The following is a 13,625-nucleotide window of genomic DNA, read 5'->3' on the forward strand; positions in this document are numbered from 1 at the left end:
TGTAACTCTCCAATTGGATTGAAGTAATAAACAATTACATAAATAATGAGATAATAATAAACTTTACTCAGAATAATACTTTATTTATTTCCGAATTTTTTAACGATGTGATGATAAAATATTGAACACCGCATAACAGTAAACTCGTTAATGAAAATATTGACATCACTTCTTAATGAATAATCATCAATTGTTGTTATCGCTAAATCTACACGAGGCAGTCTATGACATCGTATTAATACCATTCAATTTACATTTAATCTTACACTATCCTCTGCACATGGGTATCGGGAAATGAGAATGTGACTAGGTATATTTCACATCACCGCTGTTTCATCACCACAAATACTATCCAAATCATTATTACCGTTTGATTTCGATGATTGTTTTTAAATTATCAATCCAACGACAGAATGGACTCGATGGACGTTCGGTTTTTTGGCTGGAGCCGAGGGCCTCCGAGGTAGCTCAATGGATTTGCAAATGTTCGCATGTCCTCAGCGAGAAATATTGGGGCCATACTCAAAGGTTTCATCTTTGTGCCTTCTGCAATTAGAGTTACAACAATTATTCAATTACATACACACAATGACCCCGGAATTTCGTTGAAAAAATTAATATTATTATAATTATTATACCTGGAGTCGTTGCTTGCGACTTCGACTGTCTTCCTTGTGTGAAAGATTCCTGCAAATAAATTATCTCCAAATCAATTGTCAATTAATAGACAAAAGCACTAAATGCAAATTGACATTTCGACTCGAGTTGATGCGAGCGATAAATCGAGACAATCGACAGCATTGTCGAGTAAAAAAGCAGCCCAAAGCATTGTGCATGCAATGAAATGATATTGTCAATGATAAACAACATAAATAATTAATTAACATACTTTGAGGACAATACATTATGCAAAAACAAGCGGTCGAGTGATAATTCGTATATTTGAGTTATTCTCGGTCACATGCTTGTCATTTATTTTTTAATATTTCATTGAATTTATTAATTTATCTTCTTGATGTTTAATTCGTTGTACCTCTAAAGTTGAAACGTTACTTGCGTTTCCGGTGATTTCGTTATGGAGTTTAATGGTATCACATTCTCATTCTCCTCGATATTTTCTTTAGACCACGCAATTATCTGAAAACGTTCAGTGATAGCAACTAAAAATATAATTAAACGTTAATTAAAATAATGATAATGAGTGTTTCGCTGGGTGATAAAATCACATTGAGATGTCGCACCCGATGTCAAGCGTTCACACGTACACACATTTTATTATAAGCGCGAATAAATTAAAACATTGCTGGTATCCCTAGCAGATTAATTCAAAGGCCTATTAATTATAATCAGGCCAATTAATTTCTTCAATGATGATTACGTTTTTTTAACTCAATTTTGTCAATTAATTTTTTAAATACTCATGAAGTTATTAGAGCTGCCAATTAAATTCGGGAGTTGAAAAGCTGAATGAAATCTTCAGTTGAATAAAATATTTTTCTCTTGGAGAGATGATTATAATATTCAACTGGAGAGAATGACAGCTTCCGAGTTGGAGCGACCAATTGAGTCACATCTTTGGCACATCGATTAATTTAGTAGTGACTCTCTCCCCATGAATGCTCTCCGGTCGTCTGACATGTCCCAGAACAGATCCAGTGAGATCCAGACTCAATGGCCTGTCATTTCCCCCATGATTATCCAAAAGGTAATCTCCGGTTATAAACTCGTTGGTTTTGATCTCATTGAGACCAGTGACTGAGAAATTAGTCTCCAACAGACGTTTCCCGGAGGGTGAGATACCACGATGATCACGCTGATGAGGATGATTTCTTACCGGTGCAGGCTTGACGAGTACTTCAGCCTCAGGATTACTGATGACACTTGGATCAGTCATTTCTTCATCCTCCTCTGCTTCCTCCTGCTCCCTCTCCTCCAACTCCGGCTCCTCCGTCAAATCTTCCATCGACTGAAAATACAAAAAAAAAATAAAATAAAATAAATCCCCATTTGCCCCATTTTTTATCCTCAGAATGAAAAAAAAAAATTACAAATGGATTTGGTTTCGCAGGTTTACTGACGAGGCCTGTATTTACCCCTAGGAGTTCCTTCTTCTCGGGTTCATCTTCTGTGAAAAAAAATTGAGTAACAAATTCGTTAATTCCCCAATTCGTGGCATAATGATTAAATAAAAATTTTTCAAAATGTCAAAAAGGGGATAATATGGATAAATTAGAAATATTGAGTCGCTCCTACCTTTGATCTGAACTTTTTTCTCCCCCACGTCATTGGCGACCTTGTGCGTGCCATTAGGCCTCTTCTCATCCTCAACAACGGCCTTGAACCCAACAGTCTTCCCCACAGAATTCACCTCAGCACTCTGCCACCTCTGCGACCCCCCAGGAGAGCCACTGACGGTGACAGCAGCAGCCCTGGCCCTCCTCTTCCTCTTCCTGTCTCTCCTGGCACTCCTCCAGACCTCATAACTGCACCCCAAAACCGCCGCCACAAAGATACAACAAAGAGCGATAAACATGTACGTTCCAGCCCCCTGCTCCTCCTCAGTCTCATCATGATAGAGTGATTTGTACGGTATCTTAGCTGGTGCCCCAGCATCCCAATTCTTATCATTCTCGACGCTGTCATTTCTGGGGGGTTCAAGACCTCTAGGCTGGACATGGAAGAACGAGCACTGAGCACTCCTGACACCCGCTGGATTCGTTGCCCTGACAGTTTCACTGCCCTTTTTAGTGAACAGCATGTACTCCTCCAGGGGTTTCATCATGTTCCCCCCATTGATTGACACAACAACATTGCTGAGGCATCCAGTGTAGCCCTTGTAAAGAGAGAATCGATGATCAGACGTGTTTACCCAGCCCAACTGAACACTGGGCTCCTCACTGGCAGCTGGATCTGCCTCCTCTCCACCTTCTTCCTCATCCTCGGTGATACTGAGGACTGGAATCGGGAGCAATTGCACTGGCTCTCGATCTATTAGGAGCGTCACTGTGTTATTGTCTCTTACGTAATAGACACTGTGTCTGGCACCATTGAGGAAATTTCTGTCGTTGACACGAACACCGTACGCCGAGCCCTCTCTGTCCTCCTCGAAGATGAGTTGACCCTCGGATGTCAGGGCTACCAGGAGGTAGTAACTCCGTCGGTTCTCCGTCTGTAGGAGCAACAGGGCGGATGTTCGTTGGCGCAGATCGTTTGTACTGAAGGCCAATTGAACTTTAATTTGATTGACTTCACCATCGAGCTCGAAGCCCCTCTGGAGGAGGCTCTCACCTCCAAAATCCGCGCCCTTCTCCTCCGCGCAATTCTCCCCGAAGTAGGATGTTAGCTCGCAATTGCAGGATGCCTCTTGTTTACTGAAATCCTCGATACAGATTCCCAGGTTTTTACAGGGAACGGCATCACACTTCATTTGGCAATTGGGGAGAATTCCCTTGGAGCCCTCATGATTTGCCTCGCTGGCGAGACTCGGAAGGTCAACCAGATACTCGGCGATCATGAGACCACGGAGGCAACCGACGTAGCCCTGAATCAGCTGGCCCTCTTTACCCACCCGGAGAAGATTGTCCGGATCGAAACCACCGAGATTCACCTGGAAATAGTCGGTTGGTGGTGCTGGTGGTCTCTGAGGTGCCAGCACTTCCTTCTCCGAGTTGATCCACGGTTTGTTGGAGTACGAGTCCAGCAATATCGGTACATAATCGACCGTGACGTTGTGATCATTGACGTGAAGTGTTGTCGTCTTCTCACCTCTGACAATCGCTATCTGCACAGATATTCCAGTGCTGAGTCCTGAAATAAAAAAATAATTTTTTCGTTTTAATCATCGACACGACGAGTCACTTGATGGGTTCAGATCTTACGTCAGTCACTCAAGTGTCTCTTCGAGTTCGTCTTGGTAGTAGTAGAAGTAGTTCCTTCGTAGAGGAAAACGGTTGCCCACCTGGATACTGGACGGTGATGTTCTTGATCTCGTTGACGGCGTTAAATAGATAGACTATGCTCGTTCCATTTGATATGTAGATGTGCACGAAGTTGTTGAGATGATCGTTGGCGTAGAGAATTAGGGAGTAGGTGTCGTATGTCCTCAGGTTTATCAGGATATTCTCCAGTAGCATACTCTTCAGCAGGAGCTTCTCCTCGTCGTCGCCAGTGCCCAAGTAGTTCTTCTTCAAGAATGCACCCGGGGATGTAAACGTTAATGCTTTGGTGTTTATATCTGCAAATTATTAAATATATATTAACAAATGTGGAAACAATTATCATTTTCAATTGTCATTTTTTTTTAGATGTAATGGGGGATTAATGGAAGCTCTTACTTGTTTCACAGAAAGTTCCCTGATGTGCCCATCGATTTTCACATACGCATTCGAAATTACTCCACAATTCAACGCATCGTGCGCCGTTCTGGCACTTGTTAGGCTGACAAGAGGGTTTGCAGTCCTTAATAATTTCTGACAAGTGCACCGACATGTAACTGTGAATATCTAAAATTTCTCCATTAACAACGAGTCCCCTGAAGCACCCGATCAGCCCCTGCTTAACTTCCGAAGTTTTGAGATGCTCAGCAGTGGCACCACCGATGAACATCGACCCCTCAAAAGGTCCAAACTCCTCCTCAGGAAGTAAATCCACCATTTGAAAATCAGTATTGATCATAAACCGTACGTGATAATCATTGTAATCAATCCAGATTTTTTGCCACTCTCCGTTGTTCAATTTCCTTCGGCTTTTCACTTCTAATTCACGATTCGTTCCTGTGTTGAGAGTGAAGTTGAATGTCAGACGGTAGTCGGAGGTCAGGGCAACCATGAAGGAGGGGTAGTTGCTTCGGATTGGGGGTTGATAGAGGAGAATAGCTTTTTCTCCAGTCGTTCGAAAACTGAAAGCAATGTCCCCTTTTCTCCATCCAGGAACTTCGATGTAAGACTGAGACGTGGTGAATGTTACAACATACTTCTGCGTATCTACAAAAAAATCCCGAATGATTTTTAATTTATTTATTTATCCGTCATTTTCGATTGATCATGTGTCTGGAGAAATTGAAATAATTCTCACTCGTTTCGACGCACTCCAGTGGTCCGAGTGTAATTCTTCCTTGTGCATCTTCCTCGAGGTCCTTCTGCTGAAGAAAAACAATACCTGTGATCCCCAGAGAGTCAGGACTCTCGTAATGTCCTTCATCGGACAGCCATTTACCAGCGGAGACATCACAGTTGCAGCTCAGATCAGGATTCACGCAGGTTTTATTCACTAAAAAATTTAATAACAATTGCATCTCAGGATGTACGACAAATTATTGAATACCACTCACTTCCACAGGGACAAGATCCTCTATTCGCATTCCCGATGTAATCCACAATGGTCTGCTTGGACCCCAGCAGCCAGGTAGCACTGTGGAGCTCCAGAGGTGCCTTATAACAATCATATTTAACATGCTGACTACAATACAACGAGTGGGAAATTAATTCCTGCAGCATCTCCGCGGTGAACTCTCGGTACGTGATATTAAATGAGAAATCAAACTCGACGTTCGATCGTACATCGACTTGAGAGGGTAAATTGTGCTCTACGATGGTCTTGGTGGCATCCTCGATGCTCTGAAATTCGCATTTGACAATAGCCGGTGGAAATCGTCCATTCCCATCGATATCAATCCTGTAGACGCCGTCCTTGGTGTATCCCAATAACGCCAGCTCCTCGCATGTCTTTCGATAACGAGTGAAATGACAATTCTTTCCGATGTACCCAGTGTCCTTGCAGTCGCAGGTTATTCTGTTCTCTTTCACTGAACACTTGCCCCCGTGTTCGCAGGTGTTAGGCCTCTTGCAGGGATCGACGAATTGACAGTTGTCCAGGGCGACTTCTCCGATGACTCTTTCAGTGTTTATGACGTACCTGTGGAGTGGAATTACTGAAATATTGGGAAGAGACTTTTAGATGGTGTCGACGTACCTCGGCTCGATGACATCTTCATTCACTTTGATGTCACGCATGCATCCCACGAGACCCGCGTCACTCTTGCCACTTCCGATAATAACTTTATCATCCAGCTCGAATATTCTCCGAAATTGTCTCGACTTCAGGTGGTGATGATCGACGATTAGACTGAGTTGTCCTCTGGTGTAATTGAGTTCCACCTTGTGCCAGGATGTCGTGTTGTCCACCGATGCAATTACCGTAATGTTTTCCGTCAATAATGGAATCAGTTGAAACCAGACCTCGTCATTGACCAATCTCACCTCCCAATACCCTGAGCTCTGCCCCATTATAACATCACCAGAAGCAACAACTGCCACTGGTTTTGAGCTTTGAAATTCAAAATTCAGCATCAACGAGTCCTTCCACCTAGTGGGCCACCAGATGTGACTCCCGGCGAAGGGATAAGTTATGGGTATGACTTTGACATCGGTGTCGTAATACTCGGGCTCGAGGACGCCGATGTAGTGGACCATTGGGTTGGATTTCTTCAGTTCGTAAATTATGGACTTGTCGTTGAAGAAGACGTACTTCAAGGAGCCAGCAAAATTATTGAACGACACAAGACCCTTCTTCTTGTGCAGCTCTGGACCGCCACCGATGTAGATCTCCGGATCGATTATCATGTATTGATTGTCACCCGGAATGTCCAGGACATTCAACTCGCGGTCCAGCGATACGAAAACACGTGACCCATTATGGAATATTGTGAAATTTCGCCAGTCGTTGTTGGCGACGTTGTCACCTAGAATCGTCGAGAGCTTGGAATTGTGACCAAAATCCAGATGGACGTGGACTTTTCGATTCATTATCGAGGCGGAAATGTAGTGGGCTGTCCCCTCGATCTCCCCAGATGCATAAAACAACACCGAGTCGTCCCACCTCGTCTAAAAATTCATTAAAAAAATTCATTAAAAAAATTATCAATCCTCTAGTTCTTCCTGAAATCATCTTCAACCGTCACAATCACCTTAAATTGCATACTAATTCGATTAACAGACGAATGCACTCGATCTTTCCAATCGTAAACTCTGAACGAGACGTAGGACGAGCCTCGGAGAGTCAAAATAGTCGCAGCTAGAAATAAAAAAATGGAATTGTCAATAAATCAAATAAAACCTAGAGGAAAAATGTGTCATGAGAAATTCTACAAGGGAGATAATTCCGTAATCACTCATGTGATGACCTACTGTAAACATCGCATCGCTCTCCTTCATAGAGTGTCCCGAAGCAATCACAAGTGAGACTGTTGTAGTGATTGATACACTTGCTCCCGAAGAAGCAGAGATTTTCTCTAGTCCAGCATTTATCGATGCATCCTTCCTTGACGTTCTCGTGTTTAGTCGCTATTAGAGGCTTAATCGGTGATAAATCACTGACAGATTTTCCAGAGCTCAGGATCATATCTCGGATACACCCAACGAACGATTCAATGATGTATTTGACCCCGTGGAGTCTCTCCTCGGAGCTGAGACCACCAATTAAAACGACTGAACCCAATTCGGTTGATACACCGTAATTAACGACTCTCTCCAGGACATCTAGGGTTGTCTCTTCTTGTCTGTCGTCAACGCGTGCCATTAATTTTGCACCTTGGACGTCTATTCTAACTAGGACACTGTGCCACTCGTCTCGATTCAGGCCTTCACCCACTGTCAGGCTTGTCGAGAGTTTACCGAACACGTGGACAACTTTTAGCTGACCCTTTTCCACGATTACGTACAGGGCATATGGGTCCAGACTCTCCGGGCGATCTTTCACGCTGTGGTACACCAGGAGGCCGTGCGGAAGTTTTGTACGGAATTGGAAGGAAATTTCTCGGCAGAGTCTGGGGATGAAGAGGTTGTTGGATTAATTAATAATGCGCCAGGAACATGCGAGAATATTTATTTCACTCCAAAGGCGTTGTTTTATGAATTTTGTACCAGAAAAAAATTTGTAGGATTTTTTTTTCTACCTTAATTGGAATGTTTTCATTCCCGGTCCGTCTAGTTGGATAAATGTATTGCTCTCGGCGAACATGAAAGTTTTTTCGTATCCTGACTCCATAAACGTGAGTTCCTGGGGAGGAATAATTACGTCATTTTTTTTGCGATTGTTTATAATCGAAGTCTGGGGGATTAATTTATAATTTTATTCGGATTGACTGTTGGATTTGGAAAAATACATTTGATTCAATTTTTTATTGCATGTGGAAATTTTTCTGAGAACAATCGATAAATTAATTAATAAATCAGAATAATTACAGACACGAAAAAATGGCGTGCGATGTGAATTTTTATTTTGCATTAATTCTGGGTAATTAATTATTTACCTTTCCCCTTTCGTGTTTCGGCACGGGTTTCCTCGTGGGGCCGAGGGGTGAAAACGTAGGGGGAGGAGTGCTGGGTGTCGTCGTCGGGGGTGTACTCGTCGTCGAAGTATTCATTTTCGTGACAAACACTTTTCCCTTGGCTCCCATGGACGAGGGTAAAGTATCTAGTAAATTAAAAAATTCCCCTAAAAATAATAAATCCCAAAAAATTTTTTTTTCCATTCCATTAACAAAAAAATTAAAAAATACACATATATCTCTCGATAAATCGAATGATCGGGCCGTCCCTTTCGGTTGCTTAATCAACAGCTTAATTAACAGAATAAATAATTCGGACACTGATTTTTTGGATAATTTTATTTGTCGGCGTGACTCACAATTAGGACGGCCGACGCAGTGGTGGAGGCACTCGAGTTGTGAATTAAATCTGTTCTCATTTCCCAGACATCCACCATAAACGAAGATTCTGCATTTGCCCTCGACTTTGTTGAATGTCCATTTATGAATATAATGTTTGCAGGGGCCAGAGTCGGTTTTGACGAGACAACGATCCGGCAAAGGGCGTTTTGTCGTGGTGACGAGATCGGGTGATAAATCGGTATCATCGAAAAGATCAAGATCGGGGAATTCGGTGATGCTCGATTGAATTACCAGGAAGGTGCACATCAGGCACAGGATCACCAGGACCCCCTGTGGCAGGATCATCATCCTTCATTCGATGAGATCCTGAAAAAAAAATCGTATGCAATATTTATTTATCCAGTACGTCAACTATTTTTCTACAGATCTCGATGGAATTGAAATATAAATATTTGAGGGACACGATCCGTTGGATATTTTTTTACAATCGATTTTCATTGTGTTTCCTATTTCTATGAATATTCGGGAATCGTGTTTCAGGAATTGATGATTGTGGCGATCTTTTGACGACGGCGATCTTGTGGACAAAGCCCTTATTGAAAATTCCGGACGGAGTGCGGAACCTTCTGCATCCTGAGTAAAATATCCCAAAAGATCTTGTGATTAGAGCGGGGGATTCTCTCAGGAATTTTAAATATACTTTTTGGTATTCGTCAACAGCTTTCGCCCACTCTCTGACGTGTCCAAGTGTCTTCAAGGATCAAACGCCTTCTATTTCCTGTCCCTCATAAAATTTGATTTCTTTTTGCGATTGCATTGTCATTGATTTATTACTTCCGCCGGAAATATCTCTAATTTTCCGATGAATTTCCTCAAGTTCAAGGGCCGACACGTGACATTTCGTATCACTTAATGAAGATGACTGAAAATAAAAAAATTCTCCACTTGCTTTTTGCTCTCTCATCTTGCATAACGGATTCCTCAATATTTCAGACAGTGACCCACGACCGGAAGAGGCCCCTACGTATCCTGGGGCCTGATAAAATCATCCGTCACCAGATTATACCCCAAGGGGGCTCATGAAATAAACATGGGAGCTCAATCCAAGTATTTTTTTTATTGTTGTTTGGCCGTAGCCCATTACGGATACGAAATCACCAGAGGTTGAACCAGTTTACCAGTTGAAGATTGAAGAAGGATGTTCAGACTTAATGGGTTACTCACGGCGAGTCATGTGAGTCAATTTTCTCGGGCCCTTACGACAATTGCTACCGAGGTTACACAAATGTCTCGTTATTTTTATCTTTATTCCCTATTTTTATTTTTATTCCCTATTTTTATTGAATTCAGGTGTAATTAAAAGATTTTTATTAAATTTCATCGGTGGATGTGAAAAGGTGAACAATGAAAAATTAAAATTAAAATTCAAGATGAATTGGATGGGGGGTCCAAGGCAGAGAGCAGGATGTGACGTATCTGAAAGGGGAATGAATGTGTCGCTCACTAGTACAGAGAGTTTACGAGTTCATTCAATTGTCTTCACCGACACTACGAAAATCCACTTGGACCTTTTAATACCCCGTGGACTCATCAATTTCTTAATCCCACTTCCGTAAAAATTCGATTGAAATTCCCCAAGAGTTTGTGTTATCTGAAGAATAATTTATTCTCTAAATTAATTAATTACTAATTGAATTGTTTTAATTTATCTGATTCTGCATCGATCTCGTTTTAATCGATGAAGATCAATTTCATTTCACTGCAGTATTATCGCCAGACTTGTGGCGCGAATTTCAGGTATCGATTTGATTCATCCAGTAATCGATCTTTTAGATAATTTCTGTATCAGGCAGGAGATAAACATTTTATCGCAATTTGCAGTCGCCCCACTTGACCCCAGCGCAATTTTTATGTGGCCTTCTTTTGAAATTATAGAATCGATATATCGAGCAAATGGCCTGGATACCATATCTTTGTTAGGGAATACGTTATCGTCATCGTTATGAAATAAATCGATCCGATAACATCGATTATGAATTTTAAATCGGTTATCGAACTATTTCATCCCGTATTAATTAATCTACCGCATTAATTTTCTCGTTATATTTTCCGGGTTGTCATGAAATTATCCCCCAATATCAAAAATTAATATTGAACAAAATAAAAATTATAAAAACAATTGTTTATCCAATGAATGAATTAAAAATGATAAAGAATTCCGTAAGTCGTCGATTTTTTTTTGATTGATGCAATTATTTATTGAGCCGCAGAAAATAAATAAATTAAATTGGTTATTCACTCTTTATAGAAATATTGTAAAAAAATGAATGGAGTAATTCGAATCGAATAGTAGAGGCGGAAGCTGATCGTGTAAATTGAAACGAACAGGCCAACGGTGGGACATGGAGATGCGTGAGATGAATTGATGAATTCCTTCGGTTTTTTTATTCACGTCGGGGGATAGAAAATAAATTTAATCGGGTATCAACAAGTCAGTGCCACGGGTACAAGCCATTTCGGCACGCGACACCATTTTATTTATGAATAACAAAAAAAATCATTATTTATTCATCCCACATAAATTTTCCATTTCCTTTTCATTCAAAAAAAAAAATTCACAGAGTGATTATTTTTGTGGTAATAATGAAAATAATTTTAGTGAATATATTATAAATAATTTGAATTAACTTGAATTAATTTGTTTTAACAATTGGATATGGCATGAGTTGAAGATTAAATAATGGAAATGACAAGTGGATTTTGTATCGGTGGAGGGAAGTGAATGTTTGAATATCATTTGCAATCCATGATGCTTCAATGTTTATTATTTTTCATCCAAGGTGGAGTCTGATGAGATAACGTGTCCTGCGGATGTAATTAGCGCTAAATCACTGATGAAATGATTAATAAACCGGCGCGTGTATCGCGTGTGGTTCTGAAAAAATTGAATTCGCGAATGACGATTATAGAGCGGACAATATCTTCCTGCTTTAGCAGAACCATTTTATTTTCGTAATCAATCCATTGCATTAAATAATAAAGACAATTGGTGAATGACTAATCACCTTTAATAATTACGTCATTTTATTTTATAATTATATAAATTATTTTTAGAGGCGTAATTATAAAATAATTTAAAAAATAAAATAAAATAAAAATTACGTCATTATTTAAAAACGTTTCAAAAAAAAACGTTTGCAATTTTCTATTTCTTTAATTAAATTTTATTTTTCTTGTCATGAAAAAATAGAGAATTCCTGAATTAAATGGCTCTCGACTTATCTCGGAAATTAATGGCCCCGAAATTGTGTCAAAAGACCTTTTTTATCTGGAATACAACCACGAGAAAATTTACTCGAGATAATGGGAAAATTATACAAACTATAATCGAATTATTTAACTTTGGACTTTGAAAATTGAAAAAAAAAATATAGCTCGTGGTGTTGGTACTTGTAATTAGTGAGTGAGCATTATTTTCACTGTCAATTCAAAATTGGGAAATCCAAGTCGAGCAATTGAACCGCGAGACTTGTAAAATGCGATAAGATATGTGATAATTATGTGTTAAACGCGTACATTCTACCAATTTTTTTATTCTACCAATGGCTCTCCAGAGATCTTATTGTCCCTGTCATTAGGATATTTAGCAGTAAGAATATTGCTACTGAAATATTAGTGTTTACACCAGCCAGTCATCCACTTCGAATAAATAAAAAAAAATCATGATTAATTAATTGAATATTTAATTGAATGAAAACTTTGAAAAGTTTGAATTTCTTTCAATCAAGAAAATTGTTAAATTACTTTGTAATCTGCTTACGAAGTCATACGAATTACCGAGTATGTCTAGGGCCTTCTGCACAATCCAGTCGCTAATCGATGCAATAAAAATAGCCACAACAATGTCTCATTTTATGAATTTATGATTAAGAAACACGCAAAACTCGTCTTTCCTTATAAAAACCACAGAGCAGTCACTGAAAATCACTCGATTATTCTAAAAGCACATTTACTCATCGAGACCTATGCGACGTGTATTTTGGGTATTGATGATTGATTTTTTATTGAAAATATATTAATGTTTATAACTCGATGTGAGATCGTCTCGACAGGTCCGCGACGCGACAGAATCGCGCGAACGACTGACAAAACGTTTGAGTCTTGCCACCGCGGTTACAGCAATTGCCCCCTCCACTCGGAGAAAAAAAAAAGTCGAGAAAATTGAATGGAAATGGAATGGAAATACCTGCGAAGGATCCTCACCAATTTTCCAATTTCACATCTCGTTTTTCTCTCGGAAAAAAAACAACACGAAATTTTTAAATTATTGGATAATTCCTCATGTCATTATTCAGTTCATGTTTTTCATCCGCAATTGCAGTAATTTTCATGATTACTGAGTATCGATGGGGAAATTCCGCTGGTCACATGACGGTCGTCAGCGTAATTGGGTAATTAAGTGATTGAATATTGGAAGAAATCGATTTTTGAATTTTCAGTTCAATTGATCAATACGAAAATCAGAGAATCCTCAAGTGAAATTTAATTACAATTAATGCAATGAATAATTTGGAGATTCCTGAATCTCCTTTTCTGGTTGCATTTTTTAAAATAAAAAATATGGAAATGTCAAGTGCATAATTTATTGAATATACAACAGTCGTGCATCCAAAAATGATGTCGAGTTTACCACATCACGAGTTCTCCTAAACGCTAGGGAGAAACGTATTTGTAAACGGTTGATAAATAACGTGACAATGGGATAATGGAAAAATTGTCCCTTAAACACATCCCATTCGTTAAATCGTATCCAACGCTCGGAAGGTCGCACCGCGGGTGAATCAGTCTCTCATAAAAATTGCAGAACAAGTAAAAATAATTGTCTGAAAAACATCACCACAAAGTAATTGAAAAAATCCCATTAAAGATGGCAATTAAAACAACTCCAATTCCATTT

The 13,625-nt window shown here is 39.8% G+C and overlaps 1 protein-coding gene across 7 annotated transcripts in view; it reads right to left on the minus strand.

The window, feature by feature from the left end:
• Positions 1 to 72: 72 nt before the first annotated feature.
• Positions 73 to 13,625, minus strand: part of axo (axotactin) — a 15,080-nt gene continuing 1,527 nt past the window's right edge. Inside the window, exons 1-17 of one of the 7 annotated variants that reach the window (XR_892631.1) lie at positions 12,473 to 12,797; positions 8,686 to 9,034; positions 8,309 to 8,493; positions 7,952 to 8,055; positions 7,185 to 7,822; positions 6,965 to 7,071; positions 5,971 to 6,881; positions 5,330 to 5,913; positions 5,074 to 5,268; positions 4,335 to 4,982; positions 3,959 to 4,234; positions 2,254 to 3,807; positions 2,049 to 2,125; positions 1,835 to 1,966; positions 1,034 to 1,137; positions 639 to 687; positions 505 to 546 (exon numbers count right to left, since the gene is read on the minus strand). Coding sequence is in view for 5 of the 7 variants with exons in the window: in XM_011312632.1 (XP_011310934.1) it covers positions 398 to 546; positions 639 to 687; positions 1,835 to 1,966; positions 2,049 to 2,125; positions 2,254 to 3,807; positions 3,959 to 4,234; positions 4,335 to 4,982; positions 5,074 to 5,268; positions 5,330 to 5,913; positions 5,971 to 6,881; positions 6,965 to 7,071; positions 7,185 to 7,822; positions 7,952 to 8,055; positions 8,309 to 8,493; positions 8,686 to 9,016 (5,940 nt within the window). In the remaining 2 variants the exon portion in view is untranslated. Of the gene's footprint in view, positions 547 to 638; positions 1,138 to 1,834; positions 1,967 to 2,048; positions 2,126 to 2,253; positions 3,808 to 3,958; positions 4,235 to 4,334; positions 4,983 to 5,073; positions 5,269 to 5,329; positions 5,914 to 5,970; positions 6,882 to 6,964; positions 7,072 to 7,184; positions 7,823 to 7,951; positions 8,056 to 8,308; positions 8,494 to 8,685; positions 9,035 to 12,472; positions 12,798 to 13,625 lie in introns of those variants that run through there. The other 6 variants (XM_011312632.1, XM_011312633.1, XM_011312635.1 and 3 more) reach the window with 6 other exon arrangements.

This window comes from Fopius arisanus, unplaced genomic scaffold, assembly GCF_000806365.1.
Source record: "Fopius arisanus strain USDA-PBARC FA_bdor unplaced genomic scaffold, ASM80636v1 scaffold00105, whole genome shotgun sequence".
NCBI lineage: Eukaryota > Metazoa > Arthropoda > Insecta > Hymenoptera > Braconidae > Fopius > Fopius arisanus.